The 15,409-nt window shown below is 46.4% G+C and overlaps 2 protein-coding genes across 2 annotated transcripts; one reads left to right on the top strand and one right to left on the bottom strand.

Annotated features, from left to right (window-relative positions):
* Positions 1-4,206: 4,206 nt before the first annotated feature.
* On the bottom strand, positions 4,207-8,408 carry LOC133019551 (deoxycytidine kinase 2-like). Its single transcript, XM_061086075.1, has 8 exons — positions 8,185-8,408; positions 6,787-6,905; positions 6,629-6,712; positions 5,991-6,100; positions 5,069-5,216; positions 4,805-4,920; positions 4,615-4,714; positions 4,207-4,534 (listed from the first exon to the last, which is right to left on the bottom strand). Exons 1-8 carry the CDS (start codon positions 8,285-8,287, stop codon positions 4,508-4,510), a joined length of 807 nt encoding a protein of 268 aa, XP_060942058.1. The 5' UTR covers positions 8,288-8,408; the 3' UTR covers positions 4,207-4,507.
* Positions 8,409-8,944: 536 nt separating this feature from the next.
* mat2b (methionine adenosyltransferase 2 non-catalytic beta subunit methionine) lies at positions 8,945-14,870 on the top strand. The gene is made up of 7 exons (XM_061086478.1): positions 8,945-9,116; positions 10,003-10,197; positions 10,278-10,392; positions 10,471-10,623; positions 10,705-10,898; positions 11,003-11,116; positions 11,268-14,870. The coding sequence occupies exons 2-7, from the start codon at positions 10,009-10,011 to the stop codon at positions 11,442-11,444; spliced, it is 942 nt and encodes a 313-aa protein (XP_060942461.1). The 5' UTR covers positions 8,945-9,116; positions 10,003-10,008; the 3' UTR covers positions 11,445-14,870.
* The last annotated feature ends 539 nt before the right edge of the window (positions 14,871-15,409 follow it).

Raw genomic sequence — 15,409 nt, forward strand, 5'->3', positions numbered from 1 at the left:
TTCACATGTAGAACAAGTAGAACTCACACATTCACAAGTAGAACTCACACATTCACATGTAGAACTCACACATTCACAGTAGAACATGTAGAACTCACATGTTCACAGTAGAACATGTAGAACTCACATGTTCACATGTAGAACATGTAGAACTCACACATTCACATGTAAAACTCACACATTCACATGTAGAACTCACACATTCACATGTAGAACATGTAGAACTCACACGTTCACATGTAGAACAAGTAGAACTCACATGTTCACATGTTCTACATGTAGAACTCACATGTAGAACATGTAGAACTCACACATTCACATGAAGAACTCTCATGTTCACATGAAGAACTCTAATGTAGAACATGTAGAACGTGACCTGACGACTGAAAACCTTCAAAACTTTACAAATGTTTCCAGTGTGTGACCTCAGTCTGCTGAAAGTTCTTAAAGGATTAAAGACTGAATGAAAACGTACTTACAGTCTGACGGACAAGTGGACGACCGAGAGAGTGATGAACAGAACTGACGGACGAATGGAGCAGCAGGAAGCAGATGACTGGACATTAATGAGTGACTGCAGTGGACGAGAGGAGACCTTGTAACCTGATTGACCCTCTGTCTCTCTCTTTTTGTTTTTCTTGGCTCAGCTCATTCAGTGTTCAGTTAATGGAGAACTTAATGTCTCTCTCTCTCTCTCTCTCTCTCTCTCTCTAGGTCTTTCCACCAGAGCTCAGGGATTGGTTGAAAACTCTTCCTCTCGGGTTGTTTTCGTGTTCCAGCTCCTTGCTGAGTTTGTGTCTCGGAATTTGTCCGACTGAATCTGAGTCAACAAGCGACTCAGCGTGATCGCAGCAGCCGCCAGCGGGACGACCACCTGGACGCACAGATGCAGGTGACATGCGTAGAAGGCCTGATGGGACAGATGGCGTTCTGTCATCATGATGCTAGAATTCTGAGGTTCATGGAAAACACGTTGAATAATCAATAACTTCCTGTTGGAGGGGCGGAGTTAATAATCACCTCCTAAACAACGATTTGTGTGACGCAGTCAAAGAATATAAGTGTAGATATTGCAGTTCCCATCAAAACTGAACACGTCAGTATTTGATTCAAACACTGTTTCAGAAACGAGGCAACTCTCAATTAAAGGATTTCACTCAAGCAGCAAAGAATTTATAAATAAGTTGATCAGAAAAACACAACAATGACATGAAAGTAAAACATATTCTTGTGGGTTATTTGTGAGGATCTTAACTGATCGTACCTTTGACATCGAGACTGTGGAACTTGTTCTCGTTCAGTCTGATCAGAAACGGAAACGTCCTCTGAAGAGGATGTTGATCAAACTTATACAGGACTTTTGAATTCATAACCTGATTCGGAAAAACACTTTATTCACAGGTGTAATTATTGAAAAGTCAATGGATGGAAGAAATAACTTTTTGCTAAATGTCTTCAATGCACCACAGACTGGACTTCATGCTGATTGAATGATTTTTTTTTTTTTTTTATTTGTGGTTGTTGTTTACTCCTTCATACTGTAAACTTTGATATGTAAATAGATGTTTATGGTTTGTACTTGTAACCATTGTTCTACATAAGATCAGTTCCTGTTGATTGGGTTAGGGTTAATAATCACTTCCAGGCTAAGAGGCGGGGTTACAGGGTTCCACTGAGTTCAGGTTCCGCTCGACTCGCTCTTGGGGATAAAAAATAACTTCAGTTTATGAAACATTAACGAGATCAGATGAACGATCGACCTTCTGTCCTTCTTCGTCTTCACCTCATGTCATGCTCGTCTCCATCGTCCAATCACACGCTGTAAAAACAGACAATCAAGATTCTCCCAGTTGTTGATCATCAATGATCGAAATGTCGCAGTATCTTTAAGGCATGAGGCCAAAGGGAATGAAGGCTATGAGGACACCGTCTTGTCCGTCCTGTCCGTCTCATTCTTCGGGTTTGTCTCGTCCATCTTGTCTGTCTTTTGGTCTATTTATTCGAAAAGCTGCCGTGATTGGCTGAGCCAGCGATAACCACGCCTTCTCGTGTTGGAACGCTTGTTCACAACACACTGAGCGTCCCCTCGTTCGTAATATGACATTACATTACATTACATTACATTACATTTAGCTGACGCTATGTTATAACATGATATACCAGAGAATACTACTCAGTCTCAGACCCTTTGCTGCTGTCTACTTGGGGTCAATAATATGTTCCTGCAATACTGGAGGCTGCAGTTTCAGGACCACAATTAGGCGATATGGTTTTTGTGACAGCGCCACCTAGTGAATTGGATGACCTGCTGCAGTTTCAGGGGCCGGTGTATTCCTGCAGAACTCGACTGTGGGGTCCGGTGCCGGCGCCGCTCTCAGGTCAGAAATAACAAAGGACTGATTCACAGCAGTTGACACTCGTGACAGCAGTAAGTGACTGATTTGCATTATTCGTTAAAAGTTTGAATGCATCAGTCTTGCCTGTTTTCACATTTAAAATATCTCCTGTTATCAGTAAGTGACTAAATCACACCGATAACCAAATGCTACACATGTGGCTATTTGTTGTTTATTAGGTGGCTAGTGTTAACTTCTATAATGAAGATAACTGTTTATACTTACTATTGTTGAGAGTTTAAATCTGTGATTCTTTCTTTGTTTGAGGACTCGGGCAGCAGCGTTTTGAATAAGCTGCAGTTTAAGAGAAAAAATGGTAAATGGTTTTGTATTTATAAAGCTTTTCTAGTCTTGATGACTCAAAGCGCTTTACAGTACAGTTTTACATTCACCCATTCACACACACATTCATACAGTGCATCTAATTGCAGCACTTTGTTATTCTATAGGGGGGGGGGGGCATTCGGTGTTTAGCATCTTGCCCAAGGACAAGGAGGTTCACCTGGGCACTGCACCCCCTAGAGGACAGAGAGGACACATCTCAGAATCTGAATTATTTTATTTGCCAAGTATATTTGCACATACAGGAAATTGCCTTGATGTGGTTGGTGCACTGTACATAAATAACAATCAGACATTAAACAACAATATAAAACAACCATATATACAGTAGGAGAGTTATGGGCACGTGCACTGCTAAGGTGCAGAAGAGATTTTCTGGAATAGGTGGTGACCGGGACTTAAAACAAATCAGAGACTTGATGTCTCTCTCTCTCCTCAACACCCATTGGAAGCATGTAGGACACGTGTAGATGTATCCATGTGTCCATTGTACACTTGTCTAGTGTTCTTTAAATGATCGAATCATCTGAAGTTCAACCTGTAGAGTTCACACAAATATTCATTAACAAGGAAAACAACTGTGTGTCTCGTTGTGTGTAAAAGATGTTGTAACTCTGGTGACTTGTTAACTGAGTTTAAACTAAGTTAACCTCTTAGTAACTGAACGATCATAAATATATTTCTGGATCTGTATCGTCCCCTGGTGGCTGACTGCAGTATGAATCATAAACCCCACCTACTCCATATTAGCAGTTATAAAAATAGGCTGGGACATCATTATCGTGGAGTAGAGCCGAGGTAACGAGGTCCCGCCCTTAAACACTCTTGATGAATTGGGAGTGAGTCTCTGTTTTTATATCATAGAAAAAAAGAACAAAAACCAAACTGATCAGAAACATGAATAGGTTAACTGGAAGGAGGCGCTTGCTGTCATCTATAAAGTCGCCCTAGAGTGTACATCTTTTCATGTAGGTAATTTTATGACAATTAAAGTACTTTCATTCACTATTTTCCACCCCTCCGTCTGTAGAGTTGTACTTTCATGGTACTGAGTGTGTGTGTGTGTGTGTGGGGGGGGGGCGTCTAACATGGGACACAAACATGAAGAAGCTAAAACAAATGTCTCTGGTTAAGAAGTGCTGACACACACGATGAAGACACAAAGATGTGAAGAGAGTTAGTGGAGATCAGAGGCTGACGACGTGTCAGGTGATGTAAACATGATCACATGACCTCTGAGGTAACAGGTCACTTCCTGTGTGTGTCTGCCCCCCCCCCCGGCTGCGCCACCTCTCACCTGAACCATGAGGAGGATCTGATGCTGAACTCGTCTGTGAGGAAACCTGCTGACATGTAGGTTTAGGTATTACTCTGTTTAACTGTAATACTGTGTAATGTAATACTCTGTGTGTTGTAGTATTCTGTCACTGTAGTTGTAAACTTTTAAAATAAAGTATGAAATGAAAAGTGAAACCAGTGTGACATCTTTATTCAACTGAATGCATGGTCATGATTACTCAAACACACACTCTGGTCTGATGTCACAAGTGGGGACAGTCAGCCTAACCTGACGGTAAAAAAACTGGTTTATCCTACAAACACTAATATATGAAAACACACACACACTTTAAAATGTTTTAAAATATAAAAATAAATCTGTACAAATCAGAAGAAAAATATGAAAACTGATCGAGTTCTTTTAAAAAACCACTTGGTGTGAATGTGACGCAGGAACTGCTCCCATCCTGAGCTGTGATTGGTGGATGATTCTACAGCGTGGTGAGGAAGTCTCTGACCTGCAGCAGCAAACACACAAGTTACAAATCACAAATAAAACAGTTTCAGCAGAAAAATATACAACAAAATTGAAATAAACCTTGTCGATGAGGACTTCCTGTTTGATTCGATCATTCTTGAAATCATCGTCAACATCCAGAGTCAGAACAGGAAGATCGTTAAGATAGTCAAAGTCCAACCTGAACACACACACACACACACACATAATGACCTGATCAGTGATTGTGATTGTTACGGTGAGAGTAGGCGTGTCTTTGGCGTGGAGTTACCTGAGGCTCCTGTGGTGAAGCCACGCCTCGTGTTTGAAGTGAAGCTGCTCCAGATACTCAAGAGGAAGTCCCGCCTCCTCCTCACGGCCACGCTGGAGCAACCTCTGCATACAGCGCTGAAATATACAGACTAATACTCAGGATCCTGAAGACAGCGCTGAAATATACAGACTAATACTCAGGACCCTGAAGACAGCTCTGAAGTATACAGACTTATAGTAGTAGCAATGAAAGGATGAGCAACATCAGCATTAGCATTAGCACCTGTGGCTGTGCTCTCAGGTAGATGATGGCGTCCAGGTGGATCTCAGGTGTGAACTGCTTCAGTAACCAGGTGTGCCAGTCCTGATACACACTCCACTCCGTGTCCGACAGGTCTCCACACTCAAACAGGTTGGATGCAAACACGTACCTGTACACAGAGTAATCTATTACCTGTGCGCAATGATCATTACCTATAGTAATCAGTTTCCTGTAGTCATCAGTTTCCTGTAGTCATCAGTTTCCTGTAGTCATCAGTTTCCTGTAGTCATCAGTTTCCTGTAGTCATCAGTTACCTGTAGTCATCAGTTACCTGTAGTCATCAGTTACCTGTAGTCATCAGTTTCCTGTAGTCATCAGTTTCCTGTAGTCATCAGTTTCCTGTAGTCATCAGTTACCTGTAGTAATCAGTTACCTGTAGTCATCAGTTACCTGTAGTCATCAGTTACCTGTAGTCATCAGTTACCTGTAGTCATCAGTTACCTGTAGTCATCAGTTACCTGTAGTCATCAGTTACCTGTAGTAATCAGTTTCCTGTAGTAATCAGTTACCTGTAGTCATCAGTTACCTGTAGTCATCAGTTTCCTGTAGTAATCAGTTACCTGTAGTCATCAGTTACCTGTAGTCATCAGTTACCTGTAGTCATCAGTTACCTGTAGTCATCAGTTACCTGTAGTCATCAGTTACCTGTAGTCATCAGTTACCTGTAGTCATCAGTTACCTGTAGTCATCAGTTACCTGTAGTCATCAGTTACCTGTAGTCATCAGTTACCTGTAGTCATCAGTTTCCTGTAGTAATCAGTTACCTGTAGTCATCAGTTACCTGTAGTCATCAGTTACCTGTAGTCATCAGTTACCTGTAGTCATCAGTTACCTGTAGTCATCAGTTACCTGTAGTCATCAGTTTCCTGTAGTAATCAGTTACCTGTCCGAGTAGACGGAGCGCTCGTAGAACTGAACTGGTTTTTCACTTTGTTGAAGTTTGATCGACGGCGACTGAAGCTGAGAACGAACTCTGCTGAGACAGGCATAACTCTGAGAGACAGACAGGTGGAGAGAGAGACAGACGGGTGGAGAGAGAGACAGACGGGTGGAGAGACAGACAGACGGGTGGAGAGACAGACAGACGGGTGGAGAGACAGACAGACGGGTGGAGAGACAGACAGGTGGAGAGAGAGACAGACGGGTGGAGAGACAGACAGACGGGTGGAGAGACAGACAGACGGGTGGAGAGACAGACAGACGGGTGGAGAGACAGACAGACGGGTGGAGAGACAGACAGACGGGTGGAGAGACAGACAGACGGGTGGAGAGACAGACAGACGGGTGGAGAGAGAGACAGACAGGTGGAGAGAGAGACAGACGGGTGGAGAGAGAGACAGACGGGTGGAGAGAGAGACAGACAGGTGGAGAGAGACAGACGGGTGGAGAGAGAGACAGACGGGTGGAGAGAGAGACAGACGGGTGGAGAGGGACGTCTTTAACAATTATTTCAAATATTATCATAATTAATATGGTTCTTATAATTGTTACGTTGATTGTGGCTGGGGGGGGGGGGCTCACCTGGAAGGTGTAGGACCAGCGGCTCGGTTTATCGTACAACATCTGCAGAAGGTTTCCTCCGCTCTTCTGAGACGAGCTCAGCTCCTGGACACAGGAAACAGGAAGTGATGTCAGTGTACAGTGAAGGGACAGGGGGGGGGCATCATCACTCTGCTCACCTGGGACACGTCGTCGCTCTCGTTCTGAACGTTGCACCATTTTCCAATCGGCTCAGGAATCACCTCCCAGTCCTCTGACGCCCCCTGGAGGACACGCACAAACGAAGACTTTCCTGCAGCTGAAAACCACACAGACAGACAGGTGAGACAGAGAGAGAGAGAGAGAGAGAGAGAGAGAGAGAGAGAGAGAGAGAGAGAGAGAGAGAGAGAGAGAGAGAGAGAGAGAGAGAGAGAGACAGGTGAGACAGAGAGAAAGACAGACAAAGAGAGAGAGAGAGAGAGAGACAGACAAGAGAGAGAGACAGAGAGAGTCAGAGAGAGAGACAGAGAGAGTCAGAGACAGAGAGAGAGACAGACAAAGAGAGAGAGAGAGAGAGAGGGAGACAGAGAGACAGAGACAGACAGGTGAGACAGAGAGAGACAGACTAAGAGAGAGAGAGAGACAGACAGACAGGTGAGACAGAGAGAGACAGACAAAGAGAGAGAGAGAGACAGAGAGAGGGAAGACAGACTAAGAGAGAGAGACAGACAGAGAGAGAGAAGACAGACTAAGAGAGAGAGAGACAGACACACACACTGTTCCCTAACCCTTGCACACACACTGTTCCCTAACCCTAACACACACACTGTTCCCTAACACACACACTGTTCCCTAACCCTAACCCACACACTGTTCCCTAACCCACACACTGTTCCCTAACCCTAACACACACTGTTCCCTAACCCTAACCCACACACTGTTCCACCCTAACCCACACACTGTTCCCTAACCCTAACACACACACTGTTCCCTAACACACACTGTTCCCTAACCCTAACACACACACTGTTCCCCAACCCTAACACACACACTGTTCCCCAACCCTAACACACACACTGTTCCCTAACCCTAACACACACTGTTCCCTAACCCTAACACACACTGTTCCCTAACCCTAACCCACACACTGTTCCCTAACCCTAACACACACACTGTTCCCTAACCCTAACACACACACTGTTCCCTAACCCTCACACTGTTCCCTAACACACACACTGTTCCCTAACCCTAACACTGTTCCCTAACCCTAACACACACACACTGTTCCCTAACACACACACTGTTCCCTAACCCTAACACACACACTGTTCCCTAACACACACACTGTTCCCTAACCCTAACACACACACTGTTCCCTAACCCTAACACACACACTGTTCCCTAACCCTAACACACACACTGTTCCCTAACACACACACTGTTCCCTAACCTTAACACTGTTCCCTAACCCTAACACACACACTGTTCCCTAACCCTAACACACACACTGTTCCCTAACCCTAACACACACACTGTTCCTTAACACACATACACACTGTTCCCTAACCCTAACACACACACAGACCGGAGTCACTCACCGATGTTTCCCTCGATGGAGATCTTCTTCTCTTTGCGCCGGAAGCTGTCACTCAGCGTCGGGCTGGCGGGAACACGGCAGGACCTCTTGGGTGGTGTCGCCATGGTGGATCTGATATCCGGTTATTAATATCCGGTTATTGATCCGTGGCGATCTGTTCTGCACGAGGACGGAAACTGAGCTGGGGCGCGCGAGCTGCTTCGAACATCGAATCTCCGCGCGCGGTCACTTGTTTCCGGTATGACGACTGCTTCCGGGTGAGCAGTGTCACGACGTCATCACTTTAAATCTGTAGTCTTTGGTCTAAATGATAATAATGTTCTCTACGTTATTTCCGTTTATTTTCCCCTTCAAAACAAGAGAACCTGCTTAAAACAGGAACTACACACCGACCTTCCATAATAAAGCCACAGAATTAAATAGCTTACAAACCTCCTCCCGAGTAATACACCAAACCAATAGCTCAAGAAAAAAACAGCTTGCAATAATAATCACACTGCTTCTCCATGGTGTTTCGAATCTAGTACAAGTTTTACACTATATAAACTGTATCCATATAGATTATATTGTTGTCTAACGGACATAGTGTTTATTTCACCTTTAGTATATCACACTTGTTTTCAAGGTTTTATCTTGTTATCTTCAGTATATATTTTATATTTTACAATAAATATTTTATAATACATCTTTTTTAATCTACGAATTGGGACAGCGCCTCAAGAAGCCTTTACGTCATCAGGAGGCGTCTTGAGAAACTTACGTCATCAGCAGTCGCCGATGTAAACAGAGGCGACTGAAGGTTTTTCCGGGATGTTGTTATCACATCGTTCACATCTCAAATAAACCGACGCTTTTAGTTGAAGTAACTAAAGTGACAAACCTGTAAGATATATAAATATCATCTGTACTAAAGCAGAAGAATTACATTCCCAGGTAAGGACACGTTTTCTCACTTTCCCTCTGGACTTATGAAATACTGTGATGATTTACATTAATACAGTTAAAAAGTTTGGATGCTCGACATTATTTCACATATAAATCAAGAGTTCACAGCTTCCGGTTACGAGTCAGAGGAGAAACACGCTGGTTCACTTCCATCGTGTTTCTTCAAAGATGCGACATGAAATCAGGTGAAAATACTAAATCAGCAGCTACGATGTAGCGTTAGCATCGGCTGGTGTAACTATAGTTTATAAGATTGTTGTGAAAACCGTTATATAACATTACAGTCATTGCGTCATTGTCGCAGGATTATGACGTTCTACAGCAACGCCGACCGGTGGTACATTTTAAACGTTTGACTTAGTATTAATACTTTTCTGTAAGAAAAAAAAAAAAACTCATTGCATGATCATATTAAAATGTATAAATGAACTTGTCATGTTTAACTGTCACAACTCACAGATTTGTCTCATGCGGCTCAAAAAAGCATCAAACTAGGGAATCAGAAATATTCAGTTCTTCATAAAACTGACTTTAGACGAGTGAGAGGCTGTCCGTCCAAATGACACAGAACATCTGGATCCGGATGCTGGATCCAGATGCTGGATCATGATGGTGGATCATGATGGTGGATCCGGATCGAGGACCAAGATCACAACAAGACTTCTTGATACACAACATGTCTCCTCACGTCCTCTACCCTCACTGACAGGAACTCCTCCGTTCATGCCTCTGCTCCTTTATCTCTTTCAGACATTATGTATAAATACTTTAAAGATGATGTTAGAAACTGTTTCTGCTCATGTCCTGTTCTAATCACGTCATGATCCAGGACAGTAGTACTCATGTAGTATTAACAGAGTACTGTGTGTTGCAGGAGGACATGGCGGCCCCGGATCTGAAGGTTCTGGTTACCGGGGCAACGGGTCTGTTAGGTCGAGCCGTGTGCAGAGAATTTGAGAACAGCAGCTGGTTTGTCATTGGGACTGGGTACAGGAGAGCCAGGCCCCGCCTCCTTCGCTGTGACCTCACGGACGAGGACGCCATCAGACAACTCCTGCACAAGTACAAGGTGAACACATGAGTACCTGTCTGTCTGCACCTGTCTGTCTGCATCTGTCTATTATTTAATCTGAACTGCCTCTCTCTCAGCCTGATGTGATCGTCCACTGTGCCGCAGAGAGACGTCCAGATGTGGTAGAGAGACACACAGATGCAGCTGTTAACCTCAACGTAAACGCCACGAGCACGCTCGCCAAGGAGGCAGGTCAGCCACCGCACAACGCTGTCATGTGTAAGCGATGACATGTGTGTCGAACATGACGTATTGTGAACGTGTGTGCAGCTGCGTGTGGAGCGTTCTTCCTCTACATCAGCAGCGACTACGTGTTTGACGGACGGAGTCCTCCGTACGGAGAGGACGACGCCCCCAACCCGCTCAACGTCTACGGGCGAACGAAACTGGAGGGAGAGAGAGAGGCACTGAGGCACTGTCCAGGTACTGTCTGTCTGACCTGTCCTCACCTGTCTGTCTCTCCATACCTGCTCTTCGTCCTCTCCTCACCTGTCTGTCCCTCAGGTGCGGTGGTTCTCAGGGTGCCTGTTCTGTTCGGGGAGGTGGAGTCAGTGATGGAGAGCGCCGTCACCTCGCTGTGGGTCAAAGTTCAGGAGGCCACAGAGACCTGCCCCCTGGATCACTTCCTGCAGAGGTTCCCCACCGACGCCCGGGACGTCGCCGCTGTCTGCAGGAAGCTGTCCGAGAGAGCAAGACAGGTGACTGTCCAAGAAGGACCGGTGGGTCACTCTCAGGACCCGTCTGTCTCACCGCCTGTCTGTCTTTCAGGACCTGTCTGTCTCACCGCCTGTCTGTCTTTCAGGATCCGTCTCTCCGAGGCATCTTTCACTTCTCGTCTAATGAGCAGATGACCAAATATGAGATGGGCGTGGCCATCGCTCAGGCCTTCCAGCTGCCGTCCAATCACCTGATTCCTGTAAATATGTTTATCATATGTTAATTGATAAAGTTGAATTCAACATTGTTACATTAGTTCAAGTGTTTGCAAGAGTATTTGTTTTAAGAACCTTTGGTGTTTGTAGTTTCATCGTGTGTGTGTGTGTGTGTGTGTGTGTGTGTGTGTGTAGATGACAGAGCAGCCCGCCTCCTCCTCAGCTCTTCGTCCAATCAACAGTCGTCTGAACTGTTCTCGTCTTCAGCTGCTGAATCTGAACGTGGAGCCGCGACCTTTCACCTCTGCCATCACTGACTGTCTGTGGCCGTTCACACCCGACAAACGCTGGAGACAGACAGTGTTCCACTGAGAGACAGACAGGGAGAGAGACAGACAGACAGAGTTCCACTGAGAGACAGACAGGGAGAGAGACAGACAGACAGAGTTCCACTGAGAGACAGACAGGGAGAGAGACAGACAGAAAGAGTTCCACTGAGAGACAGACAGGGAGAGAGACAGACAGACAAGGAGGGAGACAGACAGACAGACTTCCACTGAGAGACAGACAGGGAGAGAGACAGACAGACAGAGTTCCACTGAGAGACAGACAGGGAGAGAGACAGACAGAAAGAGTTCCACTGAGAGACAGACAGGGAGAGAGACAGACAGACAGAGTTCCACTGAGAGACAGACAGGGATAGAGACAGACAGACAGAGTTCCACTGAGAGACAGACAGGGAGAGAGACAGACAGACAAGGAGGGAGACAGACAGACAGACTTCCACTGAGAGACAGACAGGGAGAGAGACAGACAGACAGAGTTCCACGGAGAGACAGACAGGGAGAGACAGACAGAGTTCCACTGAGAGACAGACAGGGAGAGAGACAGACAGACAGAGTTCCACTGAGAGACAGACAGGGAGAGAGACAGACAGACAAGGAGGGAGACAGACAGACAGACTTCCACTGAGAGACAGACAGGGAGAGAGACAGACAGACAGAGTTCCACTGAGAGACAGACAGGGAGAGAGACAGACAGAAAGAGTTCCACTGAGAGACAGACAGGGAGAGAGACAGACAGACAGAGTTCCACTGAGAGACAGACAGGGATAGAGACAGACAGACAGAGTTCCACTGAGAGACAGACAGGGAGAGAGACAGACAGACAAGGAGGGAGACAGACAGACAGACTTCCACTGAGAGACAGACAGGGAGAGAGACAGACAGACTTCCACTGAGAGACAGACAGGGAGAGAGACAGACAGACAGACTTCCACTGAGAGACAGACAGGGAGAGAGACAGACAGAGTTCCACTGAGAGACAGACAGGGAGAGAGACAGACAGACAGAGTTCCACTGAGAGACAGACAGGGAGAGAGACAGATAGACAAAGTTCCACTGAGAGACAGACAGGGAGAGAGACAGATAGACAGACTTCCACTGAGAGACCGACAGGGAGAAAGACAGACAGACAGAGTTCCACTGAGAGACAGACAGGGAGAGAGACAGACAGACAGACTTCCACTGAGAGACAGACAGGGAGAGAGACAGACAGAAAGAGTTCCACTGAGAGACAGACAGGGAGATAGACAGACAGACTTCCACTGAGAGACAGACAGGGAGAGAGACAGACAGACTTCCACTGAGAGACAGACAGGGAGAAAGACAGACAGACAGAGTTCCACTGAGAGACAGACAGGGAGAAAGACAGACAGACAGTGTTCCACTGAGAGACAGACAAGGAGAGAGACAGACAGACAGTGTTCCACTGAGAGACAGACAAGGAGAGAGACAGACAGACTTCCAATGAGAGACATACAGACTTCCACTGAGAGACAGACAGGGAGAGATACAGACAGACAGAGTTCCACTGAGAGACAGACACGGAGAGAGACAGGGAGAGAGACAGACAGACAGAGTTCCACTGAGAGACAGACACGGAGAGAGACACGGAGAGAGACAGACAGAGTTCCACTGAGAGACAGACAGACAGAGTTCCACTGAGAGACAGACAGGGAGAGAGACAGACAGAGTTCCACTGAGAGACAGACAGGGAGAGAGACAGACAGACAGAGTTCCACTGAGAGACAGACAGGGAGAGAGACAGACAGAGTTCCACTGAGAGACAGACAGGGAGAGAGACAGACAGAGTTCCACTGAGAGACAGACAGGGAGAGAGACAGACAGAGTTCCACTGAGAGACAGACAGACAGACTTCCACTGAGAGACAGACAGGGAGAGAGACAGACAGACAGAGTTCCACTGAGAGACAGACATGGAGAGAGACAGACAGACAGAGTTCCACTGAGAGACAGACAGGGAGAGAGACAGACAGACAGAGTTCCACTGAGAGACAGACAGGGAGAGAGACAGACAGAGTTCCACTGAGAGACAGACAGGGAGAGAGACAGACAGAGTTCCACTGAGAGACAGACAGGGAGAGAGACAGACAGAGTTCCACTGAGAGACAGACAGACAGAGAGACAGACAGACAGAGTTCCACTGAGAGACAGACATGGAGAGAGACAGACAGACAGAGTTCCACTGAGAGACAGACAGGGAGAGAGACAGACAGACAGAGTTCCACTGAGAGACAGACAGGGAGAGAGACAGACAGAGTTCCACTGAGAGACAGACAGGGAGAGAGACAGACAGAGTTCCACTGAGAGACAGACAAGGAGAGAGACAGACAGACTTCCAATGAGAGACATACAGACTTCCACTGAGAGACAGACAGGGAGAGATACAGACAGACAGAGTTCCACTGAGAGACAGACACGGAGAGAGACAGGGAGAGAGACAGACAGACAGAGTTCCACTGAGAGACAGACACGGAGAGAGACACGGAGAGAGACAGACAGAGTTCCACTGAGAGACAGACAGACAGAGTTCCACTGAGAGACAGACAGGGAGAGAGACAGACAGAGTTCCACTGAGAGACAGACAGGGAGAGAGACAGACAGACAGAGTTCCACTGAGAGACAGACAGGGAGAGAGACAGACAGAGTTCCACTGAGAGACAGACAGGGAGAGAGACAGACAGAGTTCCACTGAGAGACAGACAGGGAGAGAGACAGACAGAGTTCCACTGAGAGACAGACAGACAGACTTCCACTGAGAGACAGACAGGGAGAGAGACAGACAGACAGAGTTCCACTGAGAGACAGACATGGAGAGAGACAGACAGACAGAGTTCCACTGAGAGACAGACAGGGAGAGAGACAGACAGACAGAGTTCCACTGAGAGACAGACAGGGAGAGAGACAGACAGAGTTCCACTGAGAGACAGACAGGGAGAGAGACAGACAGAGTTCCACTGAGAGACAGACAGGGAGAGAGACAGACAGAGTTCCACTGAGAGACAGACAGACAGAGAGACAGACAGACAGAGTTCCACTGAGAGACAGACATGGAGAGAGACAGACAGACAGAGTTCCACTGAGAGACAGACAGGGAGAGAGACAGACAGACAGAGTTCCACTGAGAGACAGACAGGGAGAGAGACAGACAGAGTTCCACTGAGAGACAGACAGGGAGAGAGACAGACAGAGTTCCACTGAGAGACAGACAGGGAGAGAGACAGACAGAGTTCCACTGAGAGACAGACAGGGAGAGAGACAGACAGACAGTGATTCCAGGTTGATGTGGAATCAGAACCGGTTCAGTCCAGATTGTATCAATGTAGAGTAAAGAACATCATAATGAAATCCAGATTGGATCTCTGGATCCACAGGAAGTGACAGATACACACTCCCTCACAAAACCTGACAAAATAAAAGTCTCTTTTCCTCCATCATGTTTCTTTCCTCCTGTTTTCTTGACTCCACTTGTCTCTTACTTCCACTGTGTGTTTCCTGCTTTCTCCTGCAGGTGGTGCTGCAGCGGTTTGTGTAACATGACAATAACATCAGATGACAACTGGGTTTTCTGAGCGATCAATGATTCTTAAAGTAAAATAATTTCCTGTTTATCAAATATCAACAACGATGACATGAACCCAGGGTCCACATGTATCAGGAGGAGCCCACAGCACCAGGAGGAACCCAGGGTCCACATGTATCAGGAGGAGCCCAGAGTCCACATGTATCAGGAGGAACCCAGAGTCCACATGTATCAGGAGGAACCCACAGCACCAGGAGGAACCCAGAGTCCACATGTATCAGGAGGAACCCAGGGTCCACATGTATCAGGAGGAGCCCAGAGTCCACATGTATCAGGAGGAACCCAGGGTCCACATGTATCAGGAGGAGCCCAGAGTCTACATGTATCAGGAGGAGCCCAGAGTCCACATGTATCAGGAGGAACCCAGAGTCCACATGTATCAGGAGGAACCCA

The sequence above is a fragment of the Limanda limanda genome, chromosome 14, assembly GCF_963576545.1.
Source record: "Limanda limanda chromosome 14, fLimLim1.1, whole genome shotgun sequence".
Classification (NCBI taxonomy): Eukaryota; Metazoa; Chordata; class Actinopteri; order Pleuronectiformes; family Pleuronectidae; genus Limanda; species Limanda limanda.

Coding starts and splice junctions, on each gene's coding strand:
- LOC133019551 (XM_061086075.1), bottom strand. CDS start 8,287: ATGGCGACACCACCCAAGAGGTCCTGCCGTGTTCCCGCCAGCCCGACG. Junction 6,906..8,184: donor CTCCATCGAGGGAAACATCG/GTGAGTGACTCC, acceptor TGTGGTTTTCAG/CTGCAGGAAAGTCTTCGTTT. Junction 4,715..4,804: donor CTTCACCACAGGAGCCTCAG/GTAACTCCACGC, acceptor GTGTGTGTTCAG/GTTGGACTTTGACTATCTTA.
- mat2b (XM_061086478.1), top strand. CDS start 10,009: ATGGCGGCCCCGGATCTGAAGGTTCTGGTTACCGGGGCAACGGGTCTG. Junction 10,393..10,470: donor CACGCTCGCCAAGGAGGCAG/GTCAGCCACCGC, acceptor ACGTGTGTGCAG/CTGCGTGTGGAGCGTTCTTC. Junction 10,899..11,002: donor TGTCCGAGAGAGCAAGACAG/GTGACTGTCCAA, acceptor TCTGTCTTTCAG/GATCCGTCTCTCCGAGGCAT.